This window comes from Ictalurus punctatus, chromosome 26 (assembly GCF_001660625.3).
Source record: "Ictalurus punctatus breed USDA103 chromosome 26, Coco_2.0, whole genome shotgun sequence".
Lineage (NCBI taxonomy): Eukaryota > Metazoa > Chordata > Actinopteri > Siluriformes > Ictaluridae > Ictalurus > Ictalurus punctatus.
In genome coordinates this window covers 9,326,000-9,352,241 of record NC_030441.2, presented here as the reverse complement: position 1 = coordinate 9,352,241, position 26,242 = coordinate 9,326,000, and the positions used below count along the sequence as shown (strand labels likewise).

Genomic DNA, 26,242 nt, shown 5'->3' with positions numbered 1-26,242 from the left:
GCATTATCTGGCTCCATTTATCATCTTAACATCATTATCATAATCTCTTAACTCCCAGGAATTATTTCAAATAGACTTATATATGAAGTTGTACTCATGTTCCCACATAGCATAGCAGTTATGTAGCCTTCTATGAATCCCTGGTATAGCCTGTGTATCTTTGTGTCTTACACTCTAAAATTTATTGTGTATCCCTTACAAAAAAGAAGGCCACAGGATTTGAGGGGAGTGAATCCGCCCATTATGGATGATCAAAGCTAAGTGATTTCACTGTTAAATATATTCTGTTGTTTTAATTTTTATTAATTGATTTTATCTGCTACTGAAAGGTGATATTAGGTTTTCTAGATCAGTACACAAGCAGTTTCTGTGCAACACAAACTAAAATTTTGTGTGTTGATATGAGGTGTCTCAGACTCAGCAGAACATTTCAAAATTCTTTATAGTCTCAAGTTTAAACATATGGCTTGCCCTGTTCAATTTAGATTTCTAGTCCAGAGACTAGAGGGTCATTGCAGGCCACTGGATTTCTGTTTGTGAAACCTTTTCTGTGTTGATTTAAATGTATTTTTGGGTGACTATGTTGCTGAAAAATCCATTCACATTCATTTCTTATGGAAAAGATTTTTTGATAATGGAAAGTAGTTTCTACAGTTGTTGAAACTATATTATTGTTCTTGTTGTCTACCCTAATGCTCGCAACTGGCCAGACCGTAAAAGAGTCAAAGTTCCATTGAAAAGTTTATCTGTAGCATAGCTACTGCGCTTCTTATTTCACTGAAAAGGGGATGTCTGAACCTCCCTGATCTCTCTCTCTCTCTCTCTCTCTCTCTCTCTCTCTCTATATATATATATATATATATATATATATATATATATATATATATACATATACACACACACACACCTGGCACCTGTGCATTTTGAACATCCCAGATTTACCCCCAACATTACTGTTATAATAACCTCCACTCTCCACTCAAGGCTTTCCACTACATTTTGAACTGTAGCTGTGATGATTTACCCTTTCAGACACAAGAGCATTAGTGAGGTCAGACACTGATGTTACGCAAGGAGGCTTGCCATGTAGTTGGTGTTCCTATCCCAAAGATACTCAGTGGGGTCACAGCTCTGTGCAGGCCAGTCGACTCTTCCACTTCCACTCCAATTTTCTCAAACCATGTCTTCATGGACTTTGCTTTGTGCACATTGTCATGCGTACATCAAAGACATCCTATACAATTGTGTGCTTCCAATTTTGTGGCAGTAGTTTGGAGAAGTCCCACATATGGGTGTGGTAGACCGGTGTCCACATACTTTATAGTGTAAAATTACTATATTCATCTGACAATATAATCATAAATCTCATTCTGAACCATTCCTGAAAGACACAAACCCTGTCTGTATCTGAACAGACTCTAAAGGTGATTTGATTTTTAAAGGATTGTCACAACAAGGGATCAACTCTTTTTCTTAGCAGAAAGGGTGGTTTTCTAAGCACCATCAAAGGGGTTATTCTGCATATGAGGCGTTTCATTTTCAGTCCATCTTAAACCCTCTCAAAGTAATCATAATAACATATACTCTAACTAAAAAAAAAAAAAAAAATCCACTTTGCTTTCAAAGGACAAATGTGGAGAGGAATGTGCATTTTAGGAAGGAAAATGAGATAAACAGTTTAAACTCTGTGGGATAAGACCATTCTGTCAGGGTTGAGGATAATTTATATTCCTGTCAGGTTGATGGCACTCACACATTTTTATGAGTCTTCCTTGGAGACAGAAAGAAAAGATTCAGGTGCAAACAGCAGAGAATTCAATGGCATCTTTTCTTCCTTGTGACTTTTTCTTATCTACTGTTCCCTCTTTGTTGCCTTTTTATCAAGAAGAACATGAAAGAAAACACCACATGCCTTTATCCCAGAATGACAGCTCATATTTTAGGCACTTTTGATTGGTTAGGTAATTGGTTTGAAAAAGGCAAGTAAAATACAATAACATGGTTATACAGTATAGTGTAAAATACAATATTTAAACAGATGGCAGACAAATGACACCTGATTGACATGGATAAAGAAAAATAATTGCATATATGATCAGTGCAGTTAAATAAAAATTACAAAATTGTCAGACAAGTGACAGAATTGGCTATTACTGATGATGAGCCTTTTTAAATATTTCACTTTTTTTTATTATGAATGGGTGTAGGCTGCAGAGGTAGGCTGCATTTGCCATACAGTATACAAAAATTATTTTACTGGTTGCAGCTGTATTTTGTTAACAAATATTGGAAAAAGTTTACACAGTTTTATTTTCTGGTACATTTCACTACTGTGCAGTTTTATCTACTAAATGTAATTGGCTAAAACTTTATGCCATATTAGTCAGAGTAAGAAACTAAAATTAATAGGCATGACTACTTTCCAAAACATCCAATAAAATTGGGTGAATGTATCCCAACACTTTGTTTAGATAATCCAATGGACACTCTACAAACCATCTATAGACCATCATGAAGCAGCTAATTATCAACATGTCAAATGATGTTTAACTACCTTTCAATGTCACAAAATCTATCAATTGTGACCATATGAATTTGAAATTGTTATAGGACTTAGGACAACTTGACAGATCAAAATAAGGGCAACTTGATAGATGAATAAACATCTAATCTAGAGCTATAAACTGAGCCATCCAAATAAAGGGAAAATAAAAAGAAATAAGTCAATAGTCTATGGAATGTATATAGAAAATCCACCAAATATCAACATCCATAAATGTTTGGCATGTTGTTTGGAATTAGTTGATCGGCTGAAAGGTTGTTAATGGTCTATAGATGGTTTATAGCAGGGGCTTTAGCTGGACTGTTATTAATCCGGGGCTGAGCCCAGATTATTCTCCTTCAAATTACTTTTGAAAACATGCTTCTAAATGTTTCCATGCATGCGAGGGCTAAAAGCTTTAAAAATGTGAAAATTGGACAAAAAGTTGGATTTATCATGAAACCTGCCTCGTGTGTTATCAATGGACTACCAGACTGATAAAATATAAAACATTCTGGCTATTTAACACAAGACGAGGCTAGTTTGGTGTCACTAGCCAAGAACATGCACAACTAAGCTATTATTGTATGGGTTTAGCTGCTAAATGACCATGCAGAGTATGTTAGCAAAGACCTTATGGTCTGCCCATATCATGTTCACGTAACTTGAAACTCAGACATTTATACACCTTGTTTTCCTGCTCAGTTTGAGGAGATATTAGTATTTTAGTTTCAACCCCCCAAAATCAGCATATATCCATATTCCCCTCACACTAACTGACTGTGTGAGCTAATGTTTGGCAGAATTGAGACCTGTCAGCCAATAATGCACGAGTATTTCCACATATTTTCTTGTAAACCTGTCTGATTGGTCTAGTCTCATTCACTAAAGATACAAAATTACAACACTGTCGTCTTCTTTCAGTGACGTTCAGTTATGTAGTGACAAACAGCTCCAAGTGGAGAATTATTCGGGGATAAGAAAAAATCTTCGGGGCTACAGCCTCATATGCCCAGGCCAGGTTACATCCCTGGTTTATAGAGTGTCTATATTGGACTATTTATATACAGCGTTACAGATATTTTGTGAAAAGATTAAAACAATAACTAATTCATGACAGCACAGGAAGTTATCCATCAGTTTTTTTTTTCCATATTTCCAGCCATTTGTCCATATGTCCATTATTGATTTATAGCATACAGTATATCTCTGTACACACATAAAAAATCCAAGTGTTTCATATCTAAGTTAAATATTATTTCTCGTTGAATGAGTTTCTCTAATATGTATGACAAAACCATTTAGAACAACTAAGCCATAAATGCCCCAAAATCTATTCATATATACATTCAAATTCACAGTAATCGTTGTACTGCATTACAATCCAGATCATGTCTTCAGAAATATTAATGGCTTTCCTTAAAACTTGATAAGTTTGAGATTTGCATTTATATAAATCACTGATAACACTGTGGGCTCCAAACTTCCATTCAACCACAAATACAGACAAATATTTTTGTGCGGATGGGTGCATATGTACCAAGTTGCATATATGCTATCTTGTGCTTATTGAAGTCAGATACGCTGACATTAGATCTAGACAATACTTACAAACCATTTACAGGACTAAGCAACAAAGACATACATATAGTGAATATCTTATAGCATACTTTGTATGTACCGTCAACTCAAGAAATATTTTCATCCCTCAAGAGAAATGATTGGATACATTTAAATTATATTTATATCAAGACTTCTATAAAGCTGCTTTGTGATGTCTGTTGTTAAAAGTGCAATATAAATAACATTTAACTGAACTGAATATAAACATTACACACGGTGATTTTCCACTCAGTCACAGAAACGGCATAACTTTCCACTACCCAACTTCACCATCTTAAGACTGTTTATTTCTGAAATTATAGTATTTAATAATTAAACAGCATTAGCTCTCAAAACACATGTGGAAAACTTATCGACAACCTTTAAAGAATAATGAAAGCAAATTGTTTCCTTGAAAGAAATCTATTTTTATGAAGCTCTGTTGCTGATCAAGTACAGTATAAGACTCCACACAGTGTAAGACCAATAATGGACTGGAACCACAACTAGAATCAAAAATTACATTATGCACCTCAATACTTAAGCCCACAGCCTAGTTGTCTGTGCCAAGAGGTTAAAACATGGGTGTATCATGGCTGTACATTTAAATTATCTAAAACCTACATTCACATCCATACAGACGTAGTCGTGTGACACAAGCACCTTTGGCCCAAAGCCATATTGAAAACTGGGGGGTCTGAATTAAAGTCAGAAGTCCACATGTGAACCTAAAACTGTAAAAGGGCTTGAAATGTTTTGCATGGAGGAGTCTAAGAGGTGTTTCCTACTTTGGTATATACTACAGGAAGAGACTCAGTGCGTTTATTCTTTGAACAAATGGTATGTGTGTGTGTGTGTGTGTGTGTGTGTGTGTGTGTGTGTGTGTGTGTGTGTGTGTGTGTGTGTGTGTGCGTGCGTGTGCGTTGGTTAATACTTGTGAAATAAACTGGAAAATATCATGCTACTTTAAAAATTCTAATTCTGCAGGTGCCTGTATATCCCACCACTCATTAAGAGCTTCAGTCTCCAAATTCCTGCAGAATTTCTGATTACAAAACACACCGTTTGAAAGCCGTGCACAATACACAGCAGAATTGCGCTTTAGGATCTCTGAACAGTATAAAGTACAGCATGAATGAAGCAAAAAGGCAAAGAAGATGCTTTACTCACCGATGTGTACAGATGGCCCTCTGCATTCATAGCAATGTATAATCCTGTCTTCACAGACTGGATAGCAACAATTCGAAGGCCCACTGGGATGAGGTTAAACATTGCTGAAAAGATAATCAACAGAATAAAGTGCAAAATATGCTTTTCTTACTTGTATCACCAAGCTATTGAAGGAGAAAAGTAACAAAGAAACCAAGAATATGCATCTGTCCATAACAGACATTTAAGCCTGTACTCAATGTTGGATTTGGCGACTTAAGTTAAAAAAAATTATGTAATTATTTATGGCAGGAAAGCTCCAAATTCAGAGATGGGTAAGGTATTACACAAGGATTTAAGTTGATTTTCTGGGTGTCCCATTTAAATTACTAAAACTACAACCAAGGTTTTCATGAGTAAAAGTGTCCAAGATTGGGTTTTTCAATAGCGTGTAGAGCACTACCTTTATAAACAAGTACTTGCCTTTAAGGGAAAATGTGCACTTAAGAAGCACATGTTGTTGTTCTTTTTGCTTTTTTTATATCATGCACTGAAAGTTAATAGAGCAAAAACCTATGTACCGTGCCATCCACGAATATTGGCACCCTTGGTAAATAAGAGCAAAGAAGGCTGTGAAAAACTGTCTTTATTGTTTAACCTTTTGATCTTTTGTTTTTAAAAAAATCACAAAAATACTCTACTCTCATGGATATCAAACAATTGCAAAGAAAACAGAGGTTTATAGGTTTATAAAAAAAATGTTAAATATAGCTGTGCAACAATTACTGGCAGCCTTTTAGTTAATACTTTGTGCTACCTCCCTTTGCCAAGATAATAGCACTGAGTCTTTTCCTATAATGCCTGATGAGGTTGGAGAATACATGGAAAGGGATCTGAGACCGTTCCTCCATATAGAATCTCTCTAGATCCTTCAAATTTCAAGGTCTTGAAAGGTCCACAGGTTTTCTATGGGGTGCAAGTCAGGGGAATAGTATGTCCATGGTAGGACCTTCATTTTGTGGTCATTAAACCATTTTTGTGTTGATTTTGATGTATGTTTTGGATCATTGTCCTGCTGGAAGATCCAACCACGGCCCTTTTTAATATTTCTGGCAGAGGCATTCAGGTTTTCATTTAATATCTTTTGATATTTGATAAAGTCCATGATGCCATGTTTCCTAACAAAATGTCCAGGTTCTCTGGCAGAAAAACAGCCAGAAAAACATTAAAGATTCACCACCATATTTACCCGTACTTTTCCATTTGGCTCCATATTTAACCATATACCTCTCTGTGTGTGCCAAAACCACCTCTGGTGGTTATTGCCAAAAAGCTCTATTTTGGTTTCATCTGACCATAGAACCCGATCCCATTTTAAGTTCTTTTTTTTTCTTTGAAGCCTTTTTTTTTCTTGAAACCCTTCCAAACAACTTGTGGTGATGTAGGTGACTTTGGATTGTAGTTTTGGAGACTTTCTGAGCCCAAAACTATCTAATGCAATTCTCCAGCTGTGATCCTTGGAGATTTTTTTGGCCACTCAAACCATCCTATTCACAATGTGTTGAGACAATATAGACACACATCCAATAACAGGTTGATTCATAACACTTCCAGTTGACTGGAACTTCTTAATTATTGCCCCGCTGGTGGAAATGGGCATTTTCAATGCCTCTGCTATTTACTTATAGCCATTTCTCATTTTGTGAAGCTCAACAACCTTTTTCCACACATCACAGCTATATTCCTTGGTCTTACCCATTGTTGCCATATCACAGCAAAATAGTGACTACATTTCCCATCCTGCACTGTGGCCTACAAACATGGCCGCCATGGACTGCAATTCCCAGAACACTCACATTCATTCTAATCACGCACATCTGCATCAAATTCACAGCACTCACAGCCACATTATAAAGAGACTGTTTGAACACAATTTGCAAAGTATTGAGTGTTATCACCATACCAAGCATTTGTACCCTGTTCCTCATTTTGTTTCGTGGTCATTGATCTTGTTTCTTGCTTCTCGTTTCTTGCCTTGCTTAGTTTATGCCTGTTTGCAGATCACTTGACCCATTGCCTGTTTTGACCATGTTATTGTCTCATGATTTGCATTTGTCTGCCTGTCTCTCTTTATTTAAACTCTTATCTGCACTTGCATCCGTCCTAACCTCCATTACGTTAATATCGTGACAACTGTTATGAATGACTAAGGGAATTTGGCCTGTGTGTTACCTCATATTTATACCCCTGTGAAACAGGAAGTCATGGTTGAACAATTTCCTGTTCCTATTCACCCAGCTGTATATATATTTATAATTTGTTTTTGGATAAATCTGTATTACAGTGCATCCTGAAAGTATTTACGGCGCTTCACTTTTTCCACAATTCCTCAGAATTCTACAAACAATACCCCATAATGACATCGTCATAGAAGGTTGTTTGAAATCTTTGCAAATTTATTAAATATAAAAAACAAAAAAAGCACATGTACATAAGTATTCACAGCCTTTGCTCAATATTTTGTTGGAGCACCTTTGGCACCTATTACAGCCTCAAGTCTTTTTGAGTATGATGCTACAAGCTTGGCACACCTATTTTTGGGCAGTTTCTCCCATTCTTCTTTGCAGGACCTCTCGAGCTCCATCAGGTTGGATGGGGAGCATCGGTGCACAGCCATTTTCAGATCTCTCCAGTTATGTTCAATCAGGTTTAAGTCTAGGCTCTGGCTGGGCCACTCAAGGACATTCACAGAGTTGTCCTGTAACCACTCCTTTGTTATCTTGGCTGTGTGCTTAAGGTCGTTGTCCTGTTGGAAGATGAACCTTCGCCCCAGTCTGAGGTCACTGTAGGGATGGTATTGGCCAGGTGATGACTGGTGCCTGGTTTCCTCCAGACATGACGCTTGCCATTCAGGCCAAAGAGTCCAATCTTTGTTTCATCAGACCAGAGAAATTTGATTCTCCTGGTCTGAGAGTCTTTCTGGTGCCTCCAGGCGGGCTGTCATGTGCCTTTTTCTGAGGAGTGGCTTCGATCTGGCCACTCTACCATACAGGCCTGATTGGTGGAGTTCTGCACAGATGGTTGTTCTTCTGGAAGTTTCTCCTCTCTCCACAGAGACATGCTGGAGCTCTATCAGAGTGACCATCGGGTTTTTGGTCACTTCCCTGACTAAGGTCCTTCTACCCCGATTGCTCAGTTTGGCCGGGTGGCCAGCTCTAGGAAGAGTCCTGCTGGTTCCAGACTTCTTCCATTTACGGATGATGGAGGCCACTGTGCTCATTGGGACCTTCAATGCTGCAGAAATGTTTCTGTATCCTTCCCCAGATCTGTGCCTCCATACAATCCTGTCTCGGAGATCTACAGACAGTTCCTTGGACTTCATGGCTTGGTTTGTGCTCTGACATGCATTGTTAACTGTGGGACCTTATATAGACAGGTGTGTGCCTTTCCAAATCATGTCCAATCAACTGAATTTACCACAGGTGGACTCCAATCAAGTTGTAGAAACATCTCAGGGATGATCAGTGGAAACAGGATGCACCTAAGCTCAATTTTGAGTGTCATGGCAAAGGATGAAGTTACTATAAAATAATTAATTTAATCCATTTTGGAATAAGGCTGTAACATAACAAAATGTGGAAAAAATTAAGTGCTGTGAATACTTTCCAGATGCACCGTATGTTTGCAATTGTTTGATATCCATGAGAGAATAGTATTTTTGTGATTTTTTTTAAACAAAAGATCAAAAGGTTAAACAATAAGGACAAATTTTCACAGCCTCCTTTGCTCAAATTTACCAATGGTGCCAACATTAGTGGAGGGAACTGTATCTATTTAGCCGCAAGATACTAAACTGAGTTGCCAATGCCAAGGTCTCTGTTAATTTGTTGTGGTCTCTATAAAGAAAATCTGCCCATAATCTGAAGGATAAACTGACAGAGTACTCTGAGCAAATAATTGTAATTCATTGCGTTATCCATAACAAATTCAGTCCTTTACAAAGGCAATGTCTCAGATTAAGATGCTGTTTCTTCCGATTTTTAGTGTACTTTAAAAATGCCTCAAATGGCATTACATAGTTTATTTTGAATGTATTTATAGTCTAAAATGATTTCACTGTGACAGTGTGATATCAAACTGTCAGACATTGGTACTGGACATAGTACTGCTCCTTGTTTGAGTCCACACTATACATCCAAAAGTATGTGGACACCTGACCATCACACCCATTTGTGTTTCTTCCCCAGTCTGTTGGCACAAAGTTGGAAGCACACAGTCAGTGTATAGAATGACTTTGTATGCTCTAAAGTTACAATGTCCCTTCACTGGAATTAAGGGGCCCAAACATGTTCCAGCATGGCAATTCCCCTGTGCACAAAGCAAAGTCCATGAAGACATGGTTTGCCAAGGTTGGAACAGAAGAACTCAAGTGGCCTGCACAGAGCCCTGACCTCAACCCCACTGAACACCTTTGGAATGAACTGGAATGCTGACTGCACACCAGGCCTTCTCATCTGACCTCAGTGCCTGACCTCACTAGTGCTCTTGTGACTAAATGGGCAGTAGATCCATATGAACATTTATTCTACAGTTATATGACAGAGTGTCAAAGCATCATTTATGGAGCAAAAGTGTAGTACAGATACTTGTAAAGTGAACTCACAGGAGTTAGTGCTGTCATCTTTGGTCCCATCCAAACATCCATCTGGGCTCATCTGCAAGTAGTAACCTTGCCTGCAATATAACCTGGTCACAATGCCCTTGAGCTGGGGATCTGAGACCGGTAGAAAGAGAGAGACAAATAGAGAAAACAAAAGAAAACAAATATCACACCACACTTTCAGAAGTTTTAGAGTCATGATGCAGTAGATCCCCTGTGAGTATTTCTTTCAAAATAAACATCACATTATACAGAGTCAGAAATCAGCAGATTTGGTGTCATGTTGCAGGACGGACCTCCTGCACAGCAAAATCCCCAGTGTTGATTTAACACCCAGAGTGTTGAATTTACACCCTACAATGTTTATATATGTCCAATTGAACACAAATGAACACTCTGGGAGTTAATTCCGCACTAGGGATTTTACTGTGTGCGAGTATTCCATTCAACCAGCTGTCTTACATCATCTATCATCATCTATTGCAATATTTATCATCAGTTTCTCTAAATGGCACTTTATAAATGGGAGGCATTATAGCCCTAGAGTCAATATGAGTAGGAGTTATAGGTGCAACCAAAAGCAGGACATATATATTAGAAATGGATATATGGATGGATATACTGTATACATTATACAGTGTTTCAAATTGATGTGGTAGTAGCAGTGTATTGTGTTGTACTTGTCCTTACAAGGACGTCTGCTTTAGAGTTATATGTTCTAGGTTATTTATTCAACTCCAGAATTATTGGCATCCTTCAAGAAAATGAGCAAAGTTAGTATTAAACAACAATAAATGGCCAACATTTTTAGCTTAACTCTTTGGTAATTAATAATTGGTTTTAAATTAATCAGTTTCTATTCATGCCACAGATTTTCAATAAGATTTGAATCCAGAGGCTGATATTATTTTGTGATCCTGTAACCATCCATCCATCTTCTACCGCTTACTCCTTTTCAGGGTCACGGGGGAACCTGGAGCCTATCCCAGGGAGCATCGGGCACAAGGCGGTTACACCCTGGACAGGGTGCCAGTCCATCGCAGGGCACAATCACATACACACTCACACACCCATTCATACACTACGGACACTTTAGACACGCCAATCAGCCTACCATGCATGTCTTTGGATCCTGTAACCATTCAGTGTAAATTTGGATATATGTTGTTGAAACATCAACACTGGCAGAGGCAACAAAGTTTTGGACTAATGAATTCTGGTACTGATGATGACTTCAATATTCACAAGAGCACTTTTCCAAAACACCTGCAAAGCTTAAATGATCCAACACAATATTTTAGTGGCCACATTTTCCCTTTATTGGGTTCCCATTTTTCCCCAAACAATAATTAATTTGTGCAAAGACAACAAAATGACTTTGGTCTCACACTTGGTGAAAGCCAGATGCTACAGTTTGTGGGCTGCTCCCTTGGGTTCCTTTTCTTTACTAACATTAAAGTTAGGTTTAGGTGTAGTCATAACATTAATTAGCTACATTACATTAATAATTATGTCACTGAAAGGTCCTCACAACGATCTTGTGTGTGTGTGTGTGTGTGTGTGTGTGTGTGTGTGTGTGTGTGTGTGTGTGTGTGTGTGTGTGGCCTAATGGGTGCATTCAAAATGAGAATCCCTACTACAAATACTACTCTATATATTTTTTTTAAAGTAGGGTTGTCTTGTTTATATGACATTGTATGACTAAAGGTAGGGGTCTGTTTTATATCATGAAAAAAGGCAAAAAGCACAAAGTAGATAACACACAGACAGACATTTTTCCAGTAGAAAATGTATGTATGTATGTATGTATGTATGTATGGTCAAAAACTGATATATTTTTTCAAGATAGCACAATATAGCACTTCCATACAGTGATCCAGTTTGAGAAATGGTTCAGGACACAGAAGGCAAAGTCCTTCCAGAGCTATGGAAAAAATAATAATGTTCTTGTTATCTTCAACTCACTGTTTTTCCCCTCTGGATTATGTAGGTGAGGGAATCCCGTTTAAAAAAAAATGTGTCTTTGACAGAACCCAAACACTACTGTACACACCCATACTATTACACACTCCAGATGGCAGTGACCCACTTTTAGATGTACAGGAACATTCCTCACATATATTAGAGAGCAACGTCTCCCTTTAGTGCCACATACTGTGATCAACCTTTCAGGATTCTATATCAGATTAGCACCATCCCATTATGTTAATTAACTGTCACACCTGTGTTTGTGTGTGTGTGTGTGTGTGTGTGTGTGTGAGCATGTATGTGTGGACAAGTTGTAATTTAACAATTGTGGGTCAGGGACTAGATCCCTTTAATGCCAGGCAGTGCATTGCTGTGCATTTAAACATTTAATTTTAAGTATCAATTGGGTAAAAAAAATATTTCCTCCTTGTAACTTTCATTGTGTATTTCTCTTAGCAAAACCACAAATTCAACTTGCAGCTTTTCTCACTGAAAAATATGTTGATGAAAAAATAGGCGTACCAGCAGGTATAGCCAATAAGCACACATATTAACGTGCATGTCTGTGGAAGGTAATGGGAAATTTAGGACTCATTTGGCACTGCAAACTATTTTGAAAATCTCTAAATATTTTCAGAGGTTGTTTATGGATTATGTTTATGGATGTAATGATGTGTGTGTGTGTGTGTGTGTGTGTGTGTGTGTGTGTGTGTGCGTTTAGACTAAGCTATAAAGGTGATATCTCTTTTCTAACTTCTGTCGTCTTTTCCAATGTAAGAAATGATGAGGACTCACTATCTGCTAAGGATTACATTACAGTGAGCAATAATGAATGCAATGCCAGGGGTATAACGATGAACTAATAGATTCTTATGTTTCTTTTTTATGATTATGTCCACTAAAATCCTCAGGAATCTTGAATCATTCCAGTGTCACACTTTGGCTCTGTTGCCATGGAGAGTTTCCCTGCGCCTTTACACAGCCCCTCCCTTGCCCACAGTCTGTTACTATGGAGACATTCTTCCTGTCTAGGATTTCCCTCATCCGGACTGTTGCCAGGGAGACCATATCAGGGATTCCCATTTCCTGTCCTCTACAACAGACACTTCTCGTTGATTTTTTCAACAAATATGTTTTGGTTATCCTGGGGAATCTCTTCATCTCGAGTGTTCTTCTGCATCTATCTAGGCGTGTGGGATTGTGTCTGTCTTCTAGGACAAAAAAACAATTTGCTTGAGAGTGCTGTCTCCTATCATGTCAGGGCTGATCATGAAATGTGAACAGATACAGACACAGCTTTGTTTGCCGTTCAGCAGTCCAATGACGCAGGAAGAAGACGACCCTTTTATTCTTCATCATTCTGTTTCAGACTTGAATTATCTTGCCATGTTTAGTGGGACCAGTGCATGTGACAGTCCACACTGCAAAACCCGAGCAACTATGGTCAGTATTTAACTATACTAAGGGTGAAATAGTGTTTCATAATGTGAATTTCATAGTGTGATAACTACACATTATATTACTTAATTCGTTTATCTTTTTATTTTAAACAATCACAGTATCTAATTATAACATCACATTTATAGAATTTAACATTAAATAAACATAACTATAGTAGCAGGTCATATATAATTTGTTTAGGGACACGGCTAGGAGATTTTTATGTGGACTTGAAAGGAATTTCCCTTTATTAAAACAATGAAAAATAAAATCCCAGATTTTCACCTGGTACTCTTGTTCTTTAAAAAGTATGCATCCTTATTAATCCTAGGTGAACAATGAATACTGTTTTTGATAGATCATGATCCCGTTAATATTACAATAATGTCATTTAAAATCTAAATAATTCTCCATTATACTTTCACTCATCATCAGAAAACTACAAGCCCACAAGCTAATCTAGCTTTTGCTTGGTTCAGGCTGCATTAATGAGCGAGCGAGCAAACAAGAGCCCTCTGATTCGGATGCCCTTCAGACGACCTTGTAGTGATGCCAAAGGAAATGGCAAGATTTCAGAGACGTGCAGCGTCACACAATGTAATTGGCGAACACCTACATTTTAAAGAGAACTCCAAGTGCTTTATGTGTGTGTGTGTGTGTGTGTGTGTGTGTGTGTGTGTGTGTGTCTGTGTCTGGTTTTTCCACAGATCTTATGCTGATAAAACACTAGATTAAAATTCTCACAGCTGAAGGGAGATGATAAATAGAGCCCACTGACAATATAAATCGTGACAGCCTTACTAACTGATGTGGTACCATTTTCTCCTACATACCATATGTAACTTTGTTTTGTAATATCTCTGAGGGGAAGTGCTATTATTAGATAACTTTGCATTTAAATATATTGGATATAATTATATTGGGGCCACTAAATGTGTAGCATTTTGGATTATAAATTGGTTTCTATATTTGATGGCTATGATTAAAAATCTTCAAGACACTTCTGACATTTTCTTACATTAGATTATAAAATGAAATATTGGTATGAGGAACAGACTACTAAACCTTTATCAAGCCATTTTTTGAGCCAGAATTGAAAAAGAATTGAAAGAGAAGGGTGGGGTGAAACTGATACATATAGAAAGAGATGATGTGGGACCGAGGTGGCATGAGTTGTTGCTGTAGTTCCCAAACAGAAATGTGGTGGTGTACAAATGAGACATTCATACATTAGAGCCGCCTCTCTTCCTCTGACATGGGAAAGCGTGCCTCTTCATCAACTCAAACTGACAATATGTTGCTGATGACATTTAATACATTGTTCATGTGTGATTTTGGCTCAAATTGCAATCAAGCACTTTATATCTTAGAATAAAATGAATATTTATGTTCAATGACTTTAAAAAAAACATGTATTAAATGCATTGGCACTCATTGGGATATGCTATAGGAAAATAATCAACAGAAGTAGATCTGTTACCATCCTGAAGTGATTTACTTTAAGAAATTTGCCAATGCTTACAATTTTTTAAAAATGTATTACTTATTTATCTGTTATTTTATTTACAGCCAGCATTATTGTCAGAGCTTCTGTTACAGAAAATTAATGAACACCTTCTGAGAATTCAACAATAATGTGATATAAATGAAATAGATAAAGTTACCACACAAGCATACAGTAAACGCTTTCAGAATTCCAGTACCACAGTAAGCTAGAGTAAACACATCATGGCATAATACTTAAGAATCTAGAGGATGTTCAATTTAGTTTATCTTTAGATTCTATCAAATAGAACTTAACTCCATGTTCTATTCACTATTAAGCATTGCATGGCCAACTGACCCAGCTTATACTGTCAGTATAAGCTTAATAGCAGTACAACTATAAAATATATGACAATACCTAAAACTTCTACAGTGCCTCCACTAATATTGGCACCCTTGGTAAATATGAGCAAAGAAGGTTGTGAAAAATTGTCTTTATTGTTTAACCTTTTGATCTTTTGTTTAAAGAAAATCACATAAATACTCTGCTCTCATGGATATCAAACAATTGCAAACACAACACAGGTTTATGAAAAAAAAAAATCTTTGTTAAATAGGTGTGCAACAATGAATTCATATGAGAAAAATATATTTGAAGTATACTCCCAGGAACAGATGACTAGGAACAGGAAACTGTTCAACCATGACTTCCTGTTTCACAGGGGTATAAATATGAGCTAACACATAAGCCAAATTCCCTTAGTCATTCATAACAATGTGTAAGACCAAGGAATACAGCTGTGATGTGCGGCAAAAGGTTGTTGCGCTTCACAAAATGGGAAGTGGCTATGAGAAAATAGCACAAGCATTGAAAACGCCCATTTCACCATCAGGGCAATAATTAAGAAGTCCCAGTCAACTGGAAATGTTATGAATCAACCTGGAATTGGGTGTCTGTTTATATTGTCTCAACGCACTGTGAAGAGGATGGTTCGAGTGTCCAAAAAACCTCCAAGGATCACAGCTGGAGAAGTGCAGAAGTTAGTTGCGTCTTGGGGTCAGAAAGTCTCCAAAACTACAATCTGAAGTCACCTACATCACCACAAGCTGTTTGGAAGGGTTTCAAGAGAAAAGCCTCTACTCTCATCCAAAAACAAACTCAAGCATCTTCAGTTTGCCAGACACTACTGGAACTTCAAATGGGATCGGGTTCTATGGTCAGATGAAACCCAAATAGAGCTTTTTGTCAATTAACACCAGAGGTGGTTTTGGCACACACAGAGACATAACCATACAAGTACCTTGTGCCCATGGATAAATATGGTGGTGGCTTTTTAATGTTTTGGGGCTGTTTTTCTGCCAGTGGACCTGGAAATTTTGTTAGGATACATGGCATCATGGACTCTATCAAATATCAACAGATATTAAATGAAAACCTGACTGCCTCTGCCAGAAAGCTTCAAATGGACAATGATCCAAAACATCAAAATCAACACAAAACGGTTTACTGACCACAAAATCAAGGTCCTGCCATGGCCATCCCAGTCCCCTGACTTAAAATCCATAGAAAACCTGTGGGGTGAACTGAAGAGAAGAGTCCACCTCGAAATTGGACCTCGAAATTTGAAGGATCTGGAGAGATTCTGTATGGAGGAATTGACTCAGATCCCTTGCCATGTATTCTCCAACCTCATCAGGCATTACAAGAGAAGACTCAGAGCTGTTATCTTGGCAAAGGAAGGTAACAGAAAGTATAATTGTTGCACAGCTATATATAATAATTATATAATTAATAATTAATTTGTTTTGTTTGCAAGTATTTTAGTAACAAAAGATCAAAAGGTTAAACAATAAACACAATTTTTCACAGCCTTCTTTGCTCATATTTACCAAGAGTGTCAATATTAGTGGAGGGCACTGTACATGACAATTGTAAACAATATAAGCAATATTTATCAAAATAGACACAAAACCTGCATGGTTGTAGCAGACATAGTGTTGGTATTTTCCTTAGCATTAGAGTGAATAGTAACCTGGTGAAGAGCAATGTAAATGTAAAAAGGGGTTGGTTTAAAATTAAGAAATGATCAGTATGTGTGGTAGATTAAATATAATTAGACTCCCCTTATTCCCTAAGAGCTAGCCAGCAAATGTACATATTTAAGTGGTAGAATTAACCACTGGTTGCTGAGAACAGAACAAACAACAAATGCATTTGTGTGCATCTTCTTTTACGTCTTTTGTTGGTGTGAGTCTCTAGTACAGTATTTAGTGTTGAAAGTACGGTTTACTGGCAAAAGTTAGACATTCTATTTATTCATTCATTCATCTTCAGTGAAGGCTTGTATTGGTCACACACGCACACACACACACACACACACGCACACACACGCACACACACGCACACACACGCACACACACGCACACACACGCACACATTCACACCTTTTTGCCTAGACAATCCACCAACCTGAATGTTTTTAGAAGGTGTGAGGAAACCAGGGAACCTAGAGGAAATCTGAACATGGCGAGAACACGGAAAACACAGAAACCCAAGCTCAGGATTAATAAAAATGTTTCTATTAATTATAAGATGCTCCACATGTAATAAAGTGTCAGCTGTCGGTCATGTTTAGTAACTACAATGACGTTTGTTATGGACAAACTGATTTTACTTGGTGAAGTAAAACAATTTTCAGCAGATTCAATTGTTGCACACTCTGTTACCAGCAGACACTTTCATGTCTGACCAAGTAAATTACATGATTTTACTTGATTTTACATGATTTTACTACATCCCACTGTTAAAGGGTTAAAGATTTAATGCAGGGTTGCACAGACATTTCATTAGATGGTTGGGTGTTATGACATGCTTAGCAGTATGCAAGCAGTGCAGAGACAAAATGATCAAGAACAGCAAGACTCTCTGCTGGATCTCCCTGACCTTGCACGACAGGGTGAGAGCAACTCATCAAAGACATAATGTTTATTATGTTGATACTTAAGTATTTAAGAATATTTCAACATGAGAAATGTATCTTATTTAGCTGTTTGAAAAATCCTTCTATGGAACTGAAATGCACCTGAATATATTGCATATACATGCATCATTTTAAAATGGTCATATATTGCTGATATGCAAATTCTAACAAATAGTTGCTCCCCTCACATTATTAATTATCAACTCTGACATGCACAATCCTCACAATATATTTTTCCTAATATTTCAGACGACGGATGGAACTATTTGAGAAATCCAATTTGACGATTTGTATTAGTTTTGAATTTAGAAAGTGTGGATTTAGAATTTTTGCACTAGAGCTGGATGGGTGATGTACAAATACACAAAACAGTAACTCAATATGACAATCTAACTGATTGTTTTTTTTTTTTTTATTAGCAGTAGTAATGGAAGACAAAATATTAAGAAACAAAGATATACATTTGCAATGTATAAGAATTATATGCCATAATCAAGATAGAAATATTTTTATTTTCTGCTATCAACAATACTGTATATCTCATTTTTGTCCATAGAATGTACAGGTTATAACACCACATGCCTTTCTCATGTCTCCATGCATGTGAAAGCCAGTATAATAAGATTCAATTCAATACCGGTATGTCACCCTTGCATAAAGCAAAAGTTGTAATTTAACAATTGTGGGTCAGGGACTAGATCCCTTTAATGCCAGGCAGTGCATTGCTGTGCATTTAAACATTTAATTTTAAACATCAACTGAGTATTTTATTTTTTTTTTAAAATCTCATTGTACCTTTCATTGTGTATTTCTCTTAGCAAAACTACAATTTCAACTTATAGCTGTTCTCACTGAAAAATACGTTGATGGAAAAATATGTGTACCAGCAGGTATAGCCACACTGTAAAACCGGAAAAGTTCATTTAACTCAAAAAACTTGAGGAAACCAATTACCTCAAAATTTTTAAGTTGATAAATCAATTTCTTTAAGCCAAATACTCTTAAATATAACAGAAATCTAACTCAAACCTGTTATATTTAAGAGTATTTGAGTATTTAAGAGTAAACTTAAAAATTGAGGTAATTAGTTTGTTCAAATTTTTTGAGTTAAATGAACTATCTGGTTTTACACTGCAACAAGCACACATGTTGACGTGCATGTCCGTGGAGGGTAATGGGAAATTTAGAACTTACTTGGCACCGCAAACTATTTTGAAAATCTCAAAATATTTTCAAAGCATGGCATGTACGAAAAAGACAGCACTGAAAAATATTTTCAGAGGTTGTTTGTTTATGGATGCAAGGATGTGTGTGTGTGTGTGTGTGTGTGTGTGTGTGTGTGTGTGTGTGCGCGCATGCATGTGTGAGAGAGAGACAGAGTGAGAAAGAGAGAAAGAGAGAGATATGATGAGGTGACAAACACAACTGTGCACATGCACATAAACCCAGATATTCATCTTTCTGTGCAAAATAAATAAATAAATACTCAGAACTCAGTCAAACTCTGTGACAAGATCCAACACACACTCTTGGTCCATTAAGCACTTCTGTGTAAACCCAAGGGTAAAGGGTACTATGGTCAGAGTTTAACAAAATGGCCGTCACCTGATATAATATGACTTCCTGTCTCTGTCATTACTTCTTCCCCAGGCTCCACACACACACACGCTAGTCATGTCTATTATTCACAGTATGATATCCCGCCCTGACAAACACTTAGACCTACACACACACACACACACACACACACACACACACACGCACCTCTTGATACAGACACAAAAACCAAAACCACCCACAATGTGCCAAAGCTTCCATCTGCTGTGGCTTTATAAGATCTTCCTGTGATGTACCAAAATGCAGGCCACAGATCTACCTAAAGATAATAAAACTGGATGTTAAAGCAGCAGGCCAGGATATACCTCATATAATAAATCGTGTATAATGAATCCAAGAAAGGAACTTGACATGGTATAATACAGACATTGTAAAATATTACAAAATATTACAATTGCTCTAACTTATTACTGTTGCAGTGTTAATTTGATGCTGATAATTCAGTATCATGCACTTTCCATGCAATACATCCTGAACATATTATCTGAATGATAAAATATTGATTTATACACTGTCATTGTTACAAAAAAAAAAAAAACAACCCACCTGATTTGATTGGCTAAGCTTTAGTATATCATAGGAAGATGAAATAATGTTAATGCACCCTCAACAAATAGGTTAGCTACATTTAATTAATGTAATCTCCACCCCAGTCCACTAGAAGCAGTAGTGAATGTCACCTGTAATCATGTATGTCATAACCACACCCTCCAATTTTGTTTATAACCACCAAGCAGCAAATGTAGGACCTGCATTTTTTTTTAAATCAATACTACAAGAAACACCTTTGTTTTAGACTACCATGACAAACAGCTCTGGCAGAGACCTTCCAGAGCAATGAATCTGAACTAAATGCAGTGTTCATCATATATCAGGCCAGAAATAAAAGACTTACCTATGAATAATAAAAACTTCATCTTAAAAATCAGACTCACAGAGCAGGAGATAATGCATCTCGGCCTTTAATAAGCCTGTCATATGTAAGAGTTACTTAAATCTTACTTAAAGCTGGATCTTCTTGTCCAAAAGATGTTTGCAGACCCACTATGTGCAGGGGAAAAGTGCAACCATGAATAAAAGATCAGCAATATATTTTCAAACAAGAAGTGTCAGATACAATCTGAAGAGTACAATCTACTCGTATTCCGACTAAGACCATTATGTGTAATTAAACCCAAACAATATATCCCCTCCTCACATATAAGCTAATTAGCTGATCTAATCTGTAAGAGGAGAAGGCGAATCTTTCAGTGCCATACGAGCATGCTCTCGAGTCTAATAAACACAAGTGGCTTTGTGCGCGAGACGCAACAGCTTCGCGAGCAAAAAAAAAAAAAAAAAAAAAAAAAAAAAGGCGCCCTTTATTGCTTTTGCTCACACCTTGTCTCCGTAGTCTCCTCTTCTTGAGGCCAAAGATTCGCACTTTGGAGAAGATGTCGACCAGGTTGCTGTTACAGATCCCTTTGCTCTTATTCGGGCTTTTCCTGCGTCGGTGAGTCGCCGGTCTGTGCAGGTTCTGCTCGCGCGCTTGTCGCTTTTGGCGAATCAGACCGCTGGCGATTGCCGCTGCCATGTCTCAAAAAACAAATGAATAAAATACACACACTCCTCCTCCACCACCACCTTCTCCTCCACCACCTCCTCCTAAAAACGCAGACGGCAGAAACCGGAACGGGTTCACCTCCGAACTCGCGGAGCAGAACGACACAGAGAGACTCGCTTCTTCTTCTTCTTCTCTCTTTCTGTCCCTCTGAGTCCCGCTTTTGTCCCGGTTCATTACCGAAGCTAAAAAAAAAAAAAACCCCAGCGACTTTTTTTTAGGGGTCAGGGCATAAAGGCTGGCGGAAAAAGTCCAAGCGCGAGACGTCGACGTGTTTATCTCCACATAACCTGCGCGCGCCGTCATACACACTTCGGTAAAAGCTCTTCTGCACACACGACTCTGACCGACTTCTGGGATGAACCTCTGCGCCTCCACATTTTTTTTTTTTCTTTTTTTTTTAGTTCGAAACGAATGACATGTGAGAGCTAAGATCCCACCAGACACAGGACAGGAAAGCGTTATATCGAGATGTTCTCCCAGCACTCTCCTCTCCTCCCTCTCCTCTCCTCCTCTCCTCTCCTCCCTCTCCTGACACTGACACACAGCACAGGTGAAGATTGCTGGATCTCAGTATCGGGGAGTTTTAATATCCGCGCGCGCACGGTGTGTGTGTGTGTGTGTGTGTGCGCGCGCGTGTGTCTTGCCGGGTGTGGCACTATGGTCGCCTCATTCGCACGCGCATCAAGTTCACTATGAAAATGACTATGCAAAAAAGTGAAGGAGACGAAAGGAATACACCGTGTGCATGTGGGTGTGTGTGTGTGTGTGTGTGTGTGCGCGCGCGGGGGGGGGGGGGGGGGGGGGGTGATTAGGGACGGAAGGAGTAATAACCTGATGCATGCTTAACTACTAACTTTTTTTTCTCAGGTGACATGGTGCCGAGATTTGCCCCCCCCCACACATACACAAAAACAACAACAACAAAAACAAACAAAAACAAAAACAAAAAACAAAAACAAAAAACGTATCCCTGGTGGGCAGGTGGTGAGCTGGATCGATTTCATGGCAGTGGTTTCCACGTTTGGTCTCATATGCAAAATGAAGTGTAAATGTAGATGTTATGCAAAATGTGTCCATTCGCACATTATGCAAGAAAGTGGCATCATCCAAGCCGAGAATATTCGACAATATTCCTATCATGTCATCAGATGAGAGAATTCTTATCACAGGCGAGGTTGGTCTATTATATTCAGCTGGAACATTGATCAGAAGGTCAGAATGAACGTGGGAAATGTCACGCTTTACACACACACACAAACAAACAAAATCAGGATTGCAACAGACTACACATCCTTAAACAGTGTTTTGATGCACATCTTTTCCCCCGTTTTATTCTACACCAATAGACTGCAGCCATTTACAGTCCAGCTGAACAGTAACATATAACTGATCAGAATTCACGTTCCTTGCAATAGTCAAACAAGATGAAACTCAAGAGAGCCATCTACTGTTTGGGCCGTAAATGTATGTAAATGCTGCGTGTTTAAAATTGACAGCAGCTCCTCTCTATCTTGTCATGGTGTGTCGACATGCTGGCGGAAAGCAGACGCACTGCAGGTCTGCCGTGAATATGCAATCAATGTGTGTGGGTGCGAAGGGAATGTGTGTGTATGTGTGTGTCATGTTGGAGACAGCAAATAACTAAACCATGCTAATCTAAACTAGTGCATGTGCAAATAAATCCAATTGTTTTACGCTTACAATTCTTCTAACACAATTGTCAGACGTCAAACCACATTGCGGCATTCTGAATGATGTGGCTAAATAATAAAAGCACGCTTTTAATTACTTCTTAAGTCCATCAGCGTAGTGCTTTCCTTCGAATATGTGGTTCAAACAACGATAATTGCGTGATTTTCTCACCAAAAGCTTGGTGTTGTCTTCAAGTGGGATTACAGTAGTCCTGCTGGCGGTTTAGGGACCTTGGATAGCTCCCGGTGGCTCAAGCACTATGACGAAACTGTATGTATGAAGAAGAAGAAAATCTTTTTTGCACTTCATCATACAACACAAAACTACACTCTAGCACAGAGGTTAAATCTAGAATACTAAATTTGTTGTTTTTTTTTTGTTTTTTTTTAACTTGTCTCTCTGGGGAGAAAGATTTCCCATTTAGAAGCCATTTCGTTTGCCACTCTATGGAAACCCATAAATGTTCAGTGTAGAGCCCTAAAATGACAGCAATGATGGTGTCATTGCCTTTCCTTTCCTTTCAAACAAAAGTTAGCTATCTTTTTAAAAAGCTAAAACCAATGACTATCTAAGAACATTCAATGAACCTTTCCCCCCCATAATGTAGCACACAAGCCATGTCAATACAATGATACAAATATTTCACATTGTTACCTAAAGGAGGAAACTGTCAGTTTGCTTTGTGATTATGTTTGTGTCATTGGCCTGAATGCTAAATATTCTTTAATTGGTCAGTAGCATATGATGGATAAAGGCTTGTTTTGATATCCTGATGTTATAATTCAAGAGATCCACTAGAGGGGAATATGAAGCTCTAGTTTTCTTCTGTCACAACAGTTTGCAACAGTGGGTTATGATACAGGTTACAAGAACTAAGACACTCAAATATATAAGAGTAGTCCAAATAATATGACAATGACATGATGCCAAAAAAAAAGTTGAGAAGATAAAACTAAATAAAATATAATAGATTGGTTTGATTCTTTGTTCTTGGCTTGAGTGTCCCACCATTTCATTATGTGTAGTATTGACCAACTAATCAAACTAATCTTTGTTATATATTGCACCATGGCCCTGGAGGCTAGATAGGGTCAAATCAGACAATATGGGACATAAGGTAAAGTAAGACAAATAAGCATTTGAACTACATGCTTAGTGAAAACCAAGACCCAACTGCTAAAGCTGCTAAAACACTACAATAATTATTCTGATTGGTCTGCCGTTATCACATGGCACATGGTAAGTTCAGTGAAAACTTCAAAATTGTTATGTTATGTAAATTGTATTATAGGATCACAAGTATTTCTGTTGACTGACTAAAATATGCAAAAATCTTACTTCTATAAAAATGTTAATGTAACTCTGCAACTTTATCTGAACATGTTAGATGAAGTGGGATGGTATTATATGCTTTATTCACCCTATAAACCAATGAAATAGCATTTGTATGCTACTTAACAAGTACTTACAATTAGTAAAATTGTTTTTTTTAAATAGGCCATAATTTCTTGTTGTAGCACAGAAACACACATGTTCATTTTGTAGCCAGTTTAATTAATAACATATTCAAAATATTTGTATGTTAACTTTTTGGTAAACAACATCAGCCAGAGTCATCTTTCAACCAGGTTTAAATAAAGTATTGATGAGAATAAGTAACACGTTATTTCTAATAGTGTAGTCATTATTATATACAGTATTTTCAAATATTATAAATAAATAAATTATTTATACTATTATAAATAGTATAAATATTATACTTGAAATATAAAATAATACAATATTACATATCTGTGAGGGGCAAAGGTATGTGAACCTTTGCATTCACTATCTGGTGTGACTCACTTGTGCAGCAATAACTGCAACTAAACGTTTCTGGTACCTATTGATCAGGCCTGCATATCGGCTTGGAGGAATATTAGTCCATTACTCAGTACAGAGCAGCTTTAATTCTGGGATGTTGGTGCGTTTCCTCAGATGAACCGGTTGCTTCAGGTCCTTCCATGACATTTCTATTGGCTTAAGGTCAAGACTTTGACTTGGCCATTCCAAAACAACTTGTGTTCTTAGGGTCATTGTCCTACTGCATGACTCACTTTGTCTTGAGATTCAATTCATGGACAGATATCCTGACATTATCCTTTATAATTCACTGGTATAATTCAGAATTCATTGGTCCATCAATGATGGCAAGTTGTCCAGGCCCAGATGCAGCAAAACAGGCCCAAACAGTCATCCTAACACATGGTTCACAGATGGGATAAGGTTCTCATGCTGGAATGCAGTGTTTAACTTTTTCCAAATGTAAATCTTCTCATTTAAACCAAAACATTCTATTTTGGTTTCATCGGTCTACAAAACATTTTTCCAATCCGCTTGTTAAGTCTGACTTCATGCATGATGTAAAGCCATTTCCAGGTCCAAACACTCCTTCAGACTCCAAAAGTGAACAGCAAAAGTTGGCATTTAAAGATGATACGTCATGATCTGGCTGAAGCATTTCTAAAAAACAACAACAACAACAACAACAACATACAGGACTGCTATAACTTTGGACTTAAATGAAGATGAAAAACTAAATATGTACCAGCCAGGTTTTGGAGGGATAGTGAAGTTAGGCTAGTTGACATATAATGATCTGCCACCCAATGGCTAGCTACAGACTTATCACTGGGCTAATATAAACACAGTACTGGCAATGTCTTTTAGAAATGTTAGGGTGAGAGTTGAATTGTTTTCAATGAAGGTGCATGTTGAGGGTCAGTCAGTGAGGTACAGCACCTGTGAGTACCCAATCGGCAGAGATAAGTGCCATCATATGCCATCATATCATATGGCAGCTTTATTGATTTGGGTGGAGAAAAATATGTCCCGCACCAACGTGGAGTGCATGTGGAAAAGGGCAAAGACACAGAAAATGGAAAAAAGTGCAGCCAAAGAGTGTCTGAGACTACACATTTGCAGTTGATGCTAATGTTGTTGTGTGATTTGAATTATTCCCTTAGCGTTATGTGGTTTAAAGCCATTGTATTATGCTTCCCATGAATCGTTTTTACCAAACGCTGCTAAAATGCACTCACGGTGTGCTGTGCTGCTTTATAGTTTTTGGGCTCAGATCTATTGAAACAACAAGGAACAGAGCACTGCGGCATGTTGAAAATACAAGAGCATCAGCCAATGCAGTAGAAGCTTGGACCTGTAAACAGTATAATCGGAAGCTCATTTCATCACAACTTAACAAGCGCATAGCCTTCTGGCTTGTCCACATGATCTTTAGCAAACTGCACTCGGGCAGCAATTTTTTTTGGAGTGCAGTGGCTTGCAACCATGCCATGCACATAATTGTTGTTCAGTGTTCTCCTGATGGTGGACTCCTGAATATTAACATTAGCCAATGTGACAGAGGCCTTTAGTTGCTTAGAAGTTACACTGGGTTCCTGTGACCTTACAGACTATTACACATCTTGCTCTTGGAGTGATCTTTGTTGGTCGACTACTCCTGG

At 37.7% G+C, this 26,242-nt stretch overlaps 1 protein-coding gene across 2 annotated transcripts in view; it reads right to left on the bottom strand.

Moving 5' to 3' along the window:
- LOC108258297 (fibroblast growth factor 14) overlaps positions 1 to 26,242 on the bottom strand; it is a 72,454-nt gene that overhangs the window by 14,050 nt on the left and 32,162 nt on the right. Inside the window, exons 1-3 of one of the 2 annotated variants that reach the window (XM_017456842.3) lie at positions 20,825 to 21,807; positions 9,957 to 10,067; positions 5,315 to 5,418 (exon numbers count right to left, since the gene is read on the bottom strand). In XM_017456842.3, the coding sequence (XP_017312331.1) occupies positions 5,315 to 5,418; positions 9,957 to 10,067; positions 20,825 to 21,017 (408 nt within the window). In that variant the 5' untranslated portion in view covers positions 21,018 to 21,807. Of the gene's footprint in view, positions 1 to 5,314; positions 5,419 to 9,956; positions 10,068 to 20,824; positions 21,808 to 26,242 lie in introns of those variants that run through there. The other variant, XM_017456840.3, reaches the window with a different exon arrangement.